We start from the raw sequence: 10,154 nt of genomic DNA on the forward strand, positions 1-10,154 counted from the left end.
CTACTAGGAATACATTATGCAAACTCTTTCCTGATACTTACATGCCTAGCTGTGTGCTAAGGAGGAAACAGTAATTTGTTTTGCATAGTCATATAACAAAAGACAGTGTAATGGCCTCCTAATGTGTTTGATTTGCTTTGTTTGTTTTTTTCGCTTTGCCTACAAGCCAAAGTCACGCGCTTAAATTTGAACTTATGACATTTTAAGTAATGCAAATAATATAATAATCTCCAAAGGAGTGGGTTTGAGTTTTAGTGAGCACAGACTTTGATTATTCTTTGCTAAGCTGAAAACTCTGGCACTAGTTTCACATTCTCTTTGTGATTTATAACCTACATTTGCCTTCAGAGCCCATTTCTGACCAGAGTGACATAGAGAGTCGTATCAAGGCCCTGAGGGAAGAAGTCAGAAAACGGAAGTTTATGGCCTACCAGCTGAAGAAAGAGCAGAAGAAAAGGCATCAGGAGCGTCTGAAGGCTCAGGAGGCTAGCCTGCTCAAGCAGCTGCAGGTGAGTGTTTTCTTTATGGATTTATCATTACATTATTTACTTTATGACTACACTTCTTTGTATCTACCCTGTTTTTAATTCACTATTTCCTTTTCAGAGTTACGACGACTTGATTGAGAAAACAAAGGCAGAAATGAACAAAGAACCAGACACGCCAGATATATCGCAGATCAAAGATTCCACCTCAAGGGCTGAGCAGCACAGTGTTAATACACCTACTAACAGGTAGAATGATGAGCTGCCTGAAGGTGCACATTCCACACACTAATGATTTGATTCAAGTTCAGTTCAAAGCTTAATTCTCTTTCTCAGGTCTGAAGTCAGCAAAATCTCAAACTCCGAGAGGATGCAAGCTGATGCTTCATTAGATCACAGTAAGTCATATTCATCTACTGTCAGTATCATGTGGTGGATTCGGATTCAACAATAATTAATCCAATAACATTGCAACCCTTTCATATAGTACAAGATGACCTTCAGCAAAATGACAGCAGATCCACCCCGGTGCCTAAAGGAATGTTAATCACAGAGCAATCAAAACCATCTTCTAAGGAAGCACATATCCAGATGATTGAGTCTGACAATAAGATTGAGTCTCATGAAATATCTGAAAGATTATCTGAAATTCAGGAAGAACTGGAAGAGGAAGCAACCTTGAAATCTAAGGACCAAAATTCTGAATCTCTTCTCAAATTATCTGGTAGCAAAGATTCTCAAAAAGAAATGGCAGAAACAGACAAATCTGAACCTGAACACTCTAACTTTAACTTTTCAAATGACACACATTCAGCGGTGGACCTTGTCAATCCACCACATCCAAGCTACAGACCCTCATCTAATGGTCATTACCATTCACCTAAATCGGTTCCTTATGGTCCAAAGGAGTCACTCATAATGGACACTGAGGCATCTTCTGCTACAGCAGATGGCTATCATGATGACTTTGAGTCACCAGTGAATTCTTCAACCAGAGACGATCACAGTTCTAAGCCTGCCTCTTATATTTCAGTCTCTCCTTGTGAGATCAAGATCTCAGGAGAGGATTCCCCTTGCAGAGCCACACCAGTTTGCAGCCAGGATAAGGAGACAAAGGAGGAAATACCTGAAGAACTGAGTTACCATTCAGATATTAGCGGAAATAGCCAACAATCTGGAAGAAGGCTAGGTCTTCATAACCAAACGGAAGACACCAAACATGACAGAACCGACATTGTTAATCACTCACCAACCATTTCTCCTTTGCAGCCCCGCTTTTCCCCTGTTGAAGACGAAATGTCAGATTTTAACATCGGAGATCGAGTTCTTGTTGGTTACGTTCAGCCTGGCACTCTTAGATTCAAGGGTTCAACCAGCTTTGCTAATGGGTTCTGGGCTGGTGTGGAGTTGGATAAGTCTGAGGGTAGCAACAATGGCACCTATGATGGGGTGGTATATTTTGAGTGTGATAAGAACCACGGAATCTTCGCTCCTCCTGATAAGGTCACACACCTGCCAGACAAACTTGAGAGCTACACAGACAATACAGAAGATGAGGACTCATTCTTTGATGATCTCCCTGATAAGGGTGAGGATAAACCTCAAATGGATGAAGAAAAAGGAGATTCGAAGAAGGAAAAAGAACAAAGACCTCATAATAAGTTCTGTGACTCCAAAGATAAAAAACTTACGGATGAATCTGGTTTCAAGGTTGCATCCCACTTCAATTCACGGCATCACAAAGAGTCTAAGGACCCCATTTCTAATGGAACCACAGAGGACATAATTTTCAATTCTGAAGATGCACCAACAGCCTTCCTTATCTCCGACATGGGCATGACTGGCCTGAAGAAAAGGAGTCAGAAGAAAATATCCAGCTATGATGAAACAGAAGAGAGAGACTCCCAACCTGCAGCTCTTTACATTGATGTCAGGGACGATAAGGGAGAACAGAAGGACAGAGTCTTACAGGACAAATGTGTTGATAAGCTCGTCAACAACTTTGTGAGAGACACCGTGAAGAAGTTTGCTGAAATGAAGAAGGCGAAAGAGCAGAAAATAGGAGCTGCTAACGAGATGAATGGAGATCTGTTCCATGAAAACGGTACCCAGGAGTGGTTCTCTTCAGTGGAACAAAAAGATGGTCTGCCTTTCTTCTTACCTACGGAACAGGAGGAACTGTCTTCACCAGAGCTGTGCAACCGACCAGTAAGTATTTATTTCTGATCTTTGTTAACAAAATAAAACAAAGACACTTAATAAAAGAATGTTTAAAAGAAAGAACTTTAATCCCCAAAATATAAAATAACAGCATATAGTTGTCTTTATTTTTGTCCAGCTTATGTAGATATTAGTTTAACCACATTTATGAATATCTTAACCATGATAACTACCTTTTCATACCATGATATTTTTTAATTTTCTATTAAAAGAAGATTAGTCTTTTTTTTTTTTTTTTTAAATAAAATTTAAAAAAAAAAAAATTTAAAAGAAGATTAGTCATCTCCTCCAGTGCATATAATCAAAATGATAGTTCAAAGCTCCCTCACTGAATAAACTGAAATGTGTTGCAGTCAGTGAGTAAAAACTGAAATGATCTTTACATAACTGGAAATTCTGACATGATTTTAGCAGATGTCATTTCTTACTTGTCATTACTTTATTTATAAAGTCCAAAATTGGCACCCACCTTTCCTCCAACATTACGACTTCCAGAATAAGTAAATATATAACATTTTTCATTTAAGGGGTGTTGCTGAACACAAGATGTTTCTAACTTTACTGTAGTCCACTGACTTGAAATTCTGATATAACTGTTTAATCGAACTGTGAAAAATACATTGGCAAGAATAAGCAAGTTATCACCGACTTGACTTTAGTTCCTGACAAACAGTGGTTGTTGGTTGGACCCAGTGAACTGTCATGTTTGTTAGTGATCAGTCAAAGTACAACTTTATATTGACTGACTTGATTGAAAATTGAACTCTTTGCTGAGAACCTTGAGAATGAAAGAGATTAGAAGTCATTTATAATGTGACGTTTTCCGTCATGGTGAGATGAGATTTGTGTATTTATACAGATTTTCTAAAACTGGAGGTAACCACAAAACTCACTTTTCCTCTTTTTTTCTTTGACAACAGGAGAGTCCAGTGTTGGGTGCCAGCGGTCAAGAGAAACTGGCTAAACGACTAGCAGAACTGGAACTGAGCCGTGAACTGCTGGATGACATAGGTGACGACCAGGACTGGTTTGATGAGGACTTTGGCCTGAGCTCCCGGAGAGAACAGCAGAGACTCAAACAGAAAAGAGAAGAAGAGGCAAGGCTAGGAAGAGGGGGAGGACTGGAGATATCTGGCTCATCAGCTGGAGTAATATTTGGGGGGCTGGTCTCATCAGGTGGGGAACAACAGGTAAAGACTCCACCCAGACCTGAGCTGCCTCTTCCCCTGCCTCCCAAACTCCCTGAGCAGCCTGCTATGGTGGTGCCCCACTCAACCACTGAGGTTGAGAAGCTGGTCCATGCTGCCACACAGGAGATCTGGGAGAGCTGCAGGCTGGGGGAGGAGGGAGCAGTGATCCTTGAACATTTGCCAGCCCCTAAGCCTTCACAGGAGTATCTGGGCAAAGAGGCCGGCAGCCAAGATGAGGAGGCCCTCTGCATCCGCAGCTACAGAAAGGTGAAAAACACAACCATCCAAAAATAAGTTCTGAAGAGGAGAGAATCATATGGATCTCCTTTTAACTGAATACATGTTTCACAGAACAGTCTATGAAACATGTATTCAGTTAAAGGGCCCAGTTTCACAGAACAACAGTCTGTGTCACTGGGATGAATGGCAAGCCTCTGTGACTTTTTACCCTAACCACCAAAAATAATGGTGTCAGTCATCATCAATAGAGCTGTTTCAGTGGTTTCATTCATTGACTGGCGTGTTTGTGTATAATAATTTATTTCTCATGCTGCTAAACTTATCTGTACATTAGGTCTCAGCATCTCTTTACTCTTTCATTCCCCAGGCTGTGTATGACCTGACATGGGAGATTCTGCGAGAGATCTTTGTCGATATACCGAGTGCTGATCAGCCTCGGTGGCTCAAACCGCGACGAGTCAAATCCTCCCCCTTCCATAGAGTAAAGGCACTGGGAGATGTCCACAAAATCAAGGTACAATTTGCACCAACAGAGAGAGATGCCACTTTGAGGTTAATGGGAAACTATCTGCATTAGCCAAACACCCGTGGGGCAGAAACATGTTTGATAGAGTTAGGAGAACGCCAGTACCACAGAGTAGGAGTACTCTATGCGAACATGTGTTCTTCCCTCAGGGATTGATATCTGTTCCCAGAAAGTATGTATAAAAGTACACAACAGGGACGTGTTCTTTGCCTGATGTGCCAGACACTGACACTGGAATAGACTACACACACACACACACACACACACACACACACATATATATCTCGTTTACCACGCCTGTAGTCAGCACACGCTGTAGAACGACGTGAATTACCACGCCTGCTGCGGAATAAGGGAGGAAAGGGTTAATGGCTTTACTGATATTCAGGTGATTGTTGTTGCATTTTTTATGAAGCCCTCATCTTCTCTGCATCTCAGCAAAGTAGTCTGAAGTGCAGACAGTGTGTTTCTCACTGAAAACTATTCACTTGAATAATAGATGTCAGAAGAGTAATGACTCCCTTTCTGATAATATCCACCTACAGTTAATAGCTTTTTATTAAAGTCCTCACTACATAGTGAAAATCCTTCCAGACATGGTTGTAAACTGCTGCTCAAGGGAGTGGTAACAGGAGGCATGAACCTGAGCGGCAGCTTATTATATTCTAGTCAGAGTATAATATAATCGGACCCTTGTATGTTTGTTTCTTCTCCACCAAAGTGAGTGAAAGTACAGACAGACATAACAATTTGACTTTAATTCACTTTGTTTATATATAGAACCAATTGCACTTAAAATCCTTGGTGTGACTTTTACATCCATGACATGACTTGTTTGTTTTGTACCAGGAGTTCATCGCAGCAGAAGTACTGAAACTATATGGTCTGAGAAAAGACCAGACCCAGAAAACTGACTGGCAGAAGATGCTCAAATTTGGTAGGAAGAAGCGAGACAGAGTGGACCACATACTGGTAAGTCCCAAAATTAAATGTTTGGAGTAGACTTAATCAGAGATTAAATCTCTGTCACAGGAAAAATATAATCCTTTTTTAATACAAACACACCTTGCTGGTGTTTTTATCATATGTTATCGTCATTCTTCCTCATGTGTTTTTCGTTTTTTTTTTACATTAAACCTGCAGTCATGATATTTTTATATCTGTGATATGGACATTAGATGACAGACACTGTGCTACAGTAGTTGATCCTGTTTCTCTGTCAGGTCCAGGAACTCCATGAAGAGGAGACCCAGTGGGTGTATTATGATGAAGATGAGCTGTTTGTGAAGATGCAGCTGGCAGACAGCATCTTTGATTCTCTGCTGAAAGATACTGCAAACATTCTGACAGTAATCTATGACAACAGGGCCAATAGAGACACACTTTCCTGACAGCTTTTCTGCTCAGACTTTGAATACAGCCCTCTCTCCCAGTCTGTCCCAGTGAACTCCAGCCGACCTACTGCTGCTCGGTCTTCCACTAGTCGATGTGCCAACAGCAACCCTCAGATGCCTTTGTTTCCAGCATTACCTCTCAGCTAAACAACTCCTACTTATTTCTGTTGCTTTTATTGGCTGGTAATATGTCAGCAAACTGTAGTTGTTCTATAATTTATTCTACACACATAACACCTCTTGAGAAATCCAGCTTTCTGAAACCTTCTAGTCTCAGCTCACACCTTCTGGACTGGTCCTACTTGCAAATACCAGTTGGAGAATGAGGCGATGGTTTTAATAAAATGGGCTGTGCCATTTGTAGCATTTAAAGTCCATTGATGCTGCTAAGTTGATTGTTCCATATGGGACATAAGATCCACCTGGAGCAAAGGTAGGCTGTAATATTTTTTATTGAATCTTAACATAAATGTATATATGGCTTAAGATATTCTATTAGAGTAGCAGATAAAGGAGATACAGAGCAGTCCAGAGTGATTTGACACTGACGTTATAGTGTTGACTTAGTAAACCAGTACTTTGAAATCAAGTATTGGATATGAAGCTCAAACTTCAAATTTAATTTGAGTGTAATTTGAGTCAGCCCATTTTGTGAATGTGTAGGTCTGCCTTAAATTAACACTGTGACCTTGAGACATCAGCAGACATTCCGATATCTTTCAGGTGTCACTTTTTCCTAGGGCTTAAGGATTGGATGAGCTAGCATAAAACATGATCCATTAGACTGAGTTCAGGTAGCTGATGAAGCCAGTCACTGTTCATTACTCATTGGCCTTACCTTTATGTTCAGCATCTTTGTCCTGCTGCATCGTCTTACTAATGGAGACTTTTTTTTTTTTTTAAGAAAATACAGCACTGATCACCTTAAAACACTCTTAAAGCTGAGGGTCACACATTAACTTTATAATCATTGTTGAATTTCAAATCTGTTCTGATTGAGAGAGAAATTAGTCGTCAATAAAATGTCACTGAGATCGGATACTGTAGGAAACATTTTGCAATGTGAATTATATAATTAACATGTATGAGCAGATTTTAACATCTAATGAAAATATAAAAAGCACAAACTGAAATATGAATGTAAACATGGCAATATATAATGTAGGAAGTTAAAAGAATGCTTTTGAAACAAGAAAAAAAAAACTGGGTCTTGGGGGATTTAATATTTAAATGGTGTAGTGTTAATGATTGAAATTGTTCCGTAGGAATAACTCCAGTTTTTTCAATACAATCAGTATCCCGCTTCTCTACAATGGATTCATGTTTTGAAGGATACAACGTGTTTAGATGTTTGAAAAGGGCTTTGAAATAAAAACACAGATCAAACATCAGATGTGGAAGTGGAATGTCAAAGACTGGCAGCAGTGATGATGTATTTCTAGAATCCATCATAGGACAGTACTGAAATGCTGAAATTGAGCCTACTTGTCTTTTCCTACAGTCTCTTTACTTTCTTTTGGCCTGAGGAAAACACCTGTGGCTGTTTTTTCCTCATCTGTTCAAAGTTTCTAGCTGAACATTTGTCAAACAAAAACAAAACAAAAAAAACCTGTCTATTCGTGTAGCAGCATGGTTGTATGCTCTGACATGGTTGTATGCTCTGACATGCTCTGACGTGGAACTTTGGCTGTAGCGCAATTAACAAGTTGCAACCAGCCAACAGAGTGTCACTTAATGCTGTTGAACATCAGAGGACTTTCTCAACATTCAGTTCAAGTGCCTCTTAAAGTGGAATTGTAGACTTACAACAAATCTTTTGGACCTACTTTCTTTGAATGTCTCTTTCCACTGCTGTATTCTAGCATTTTTTAAATGATCTTTTAAACACCTACTTTTCCTTATACCTGGTTTTCCAATACTCCAATTTCTATATTTATCTTTCTGTGTTGAAATGTTTGTGCTGGTTAATGTCTTTCTAAGTTACCTGGAAATGTTTGTAATGCTAAGAATCAGCAAGTCACTCTGAAATATCAGCTGCTTGTTGTGTACTTCATGCTGCATCTCTGTGTGCACACAGTTCTGTCATTCTGTTGATTAACTGTCAGGAATTAGTTAATCCCTACAAACAGTGACTACTGTCTGAGTCATGTAGCTGATGAGTAGGAGCACGTAGGACTTTCCAGGGGTTTTACTTTGTTACTTACTGTCAGAGCTGCTCTGAACTGTAATACTCAGTGTGGCCTGTGAGACAGAGCTCATTAATTATCACTGTTCTTTCGGAGCCGAATTGGCCTTGCACTGAGTACTACTGCTATTTTCTATCATCAATGTTTTAAGAATTGCTATGGTTTATTTTCAAACTGTAATTTATTAAAAACCAAAAACATTTTGCACCAGCTTCTCCCTTCTGAATGACTTGTATGTCTGGTCTGTAGGCATTCATACCTGTAATATGTCACAAATAGCAGTTCTAGAAACTTTTTCTACTAGCTTTATTGCAAACCATCCAGGATTGTGTCTTGGATTAATTTTATGTAGGAGGAAACTGAATCCTCCTCCGTTACTATGCAGTACTTGGTCTTTTGCATTGCTTAATATGTATGGACCAAACAGCTCAGATTGCTTCTATAGTCTGTAAAGTGAATGAACCTTCCAGAAGCTTGAAGCTGTTAGGTGTAGGGTGGATATGATCCAGATTATTGAATTGGCACAAAATATTAGATTATTAAATTAAATCAGATTGTAGTTCCCTAATCATCTTTTAACATGTATAAATATAATAATGTGCCAAGTGCACACTAAGTGCACTTGAGGACTTTTACGATTCTTATATGGTGTAAATATACTGTCTGTTAAATCCGACCCACTGTTGCTATCATCTGATAAACCTGTAGTAAAATGAACCATGTTTACTTTGCAAATATGTGCATAGTATATATTTGTTAACTAAATGAACTTTGAAATTGTAAATAAAGACTACATTGTTTCTAAAGGAATGCTGACTTGAAATGTGTTTAATTTTAGACTGGTTTTGTTTCCTCTTTGGTGTTCTGCTACAGTATGACCACAAATCTACACAATATTTGGATGTGGTTGATAAAATGAGTTTAAGAGCATGTCAGGCCATATTAAAGTACTAAACATATTCAAATGTTTGCACAAGTGAACTAGACTATGACTGATGATTGGTCACAGCTTCTTTTCTTCTCCTTGTATTGATTACAAATGTTAGAATTTGACACTTTCATGTTGTATGACATGTGAGAATACATATTTATTAAAAAAAATTCTATTAAAAGCTGAAACGTTTGGTGAAATCTTTGGCTTTTATTTCAAAAAAATTTCTACTTGCGTGATTAATTTTGTATTTATTCAGTTGAAAAATTTTTGTAATTTGCAATGTCTGTAAAGCTTATTTCACAATATTAACAAACTTAACAAACATGTCCAACTAAAAGTTGGACATGAGAGGAAATCAAATAGCTTGGCAGAGAGATGAGATGAGATGAGGGGTGAGAAAAAGGCAAATCTTCACTATGCTTCCGACAGGAAACGTAATAAATAAAAATGCCCCTTATTGCTAGGAATATTTTCACAGACATAACACTAATCACATGACTGGTAAAGCAAGAGAGCACGTGTGTATGCAGGTTGTGTCTAAAGTTAAATGTGTATGCATGTGTGTTCTGTTAGAAGTTCTAGGTCTAGATGACACTGCTGAAGAGTTCAAAACAGCTGTCAGGGAGGGGAGAGTACTCCATGTTCAGCCTAGAATCCTAAAACACCACAGTCTGTGTACCCACTGCCTGACCCATCTCACCTAAACAAGGCAGGCAGCCTTTGGACTTCTGGATTTGCTGCGTTCTTTCCAATTTTTCCATACACCGGGGCAACGCTCACTCCGAGGAGCAGAAGCTCTGTTATCATAAATCCAAACAGATAAGATCTTCAACGTCCTCCACAGAAAGAACCACCCTGCACACGACTCTCCACTTCTTCCAGTTGTCCCTCACGTAGCCCGCTGCTAACCTGCTGTCAGGACAGATGTAGGTTTCCGAGACCAGTAGTCCTTGTCCAAATTATTTTATCAATTGAGTTG

At 39.2% G+C, this 10,154-nt stretch overlaps 1 protein-coding gene across 1 annotated transcript in view; it reads left to right on the top strand.

The window, feature by feature from the left end:
• cep350 (centrosomal protein 350) overlaps window positions 1-9,287 on the top strand; it is a 36,272-nt gene extending 26,985 nt beyond the window's left edge. Inside the window, exons 31-38 of the mRNA XM_068318778.1 lie at window positions 349-509; window positions 607-734; window positions 822-883; window positions 973-2,693; window positions 3,626-4,162; window positions 4,503-4,649; window positions 5,511-5,633; window positions 5,885-9,287. Of these exons, the coding sequence (XP_068174879.1) occupies window positions 349-509; window positions 607-734; window positions 822-883; window positions 973-2,693; window positions 3,626-4,162; window positions 4,503-4,649; window positions 5,511-5,633; window positions 5,885-6,052 (3,047 nt within the window). The 3' untranslated portion in view covers window positions 6,053-9,287. The remainder of the gene's footprint in view (window positions 1-348; window positions 510-606; window positions 735-821; window positions 884-972; window positions 2,694-3,625; window positions 4,163-4,502; window positions 4,650-5,510; window positions 5,634-5,884) is intronic.
• Window positions 9,288-10,154: the final 867 nt, after the last annotated feature.

The sequence above is a fragment of the Antennarius striatus genome, chromosome 7 (assembly GCF_040054535.1).
Source record: "Antennarius striatus isolate MH-2024 chromosome 7, ASM4005453v1, whole genome shotgun sequence".
In the NCBI taxonomy this organism is placed as follows: domain Eukaryota; kingdom Metazoa; phylum Chordata; class Actinopteri; order Lophiiformes; family Antennariidae; genus Antennarius; species Antennarius striatus.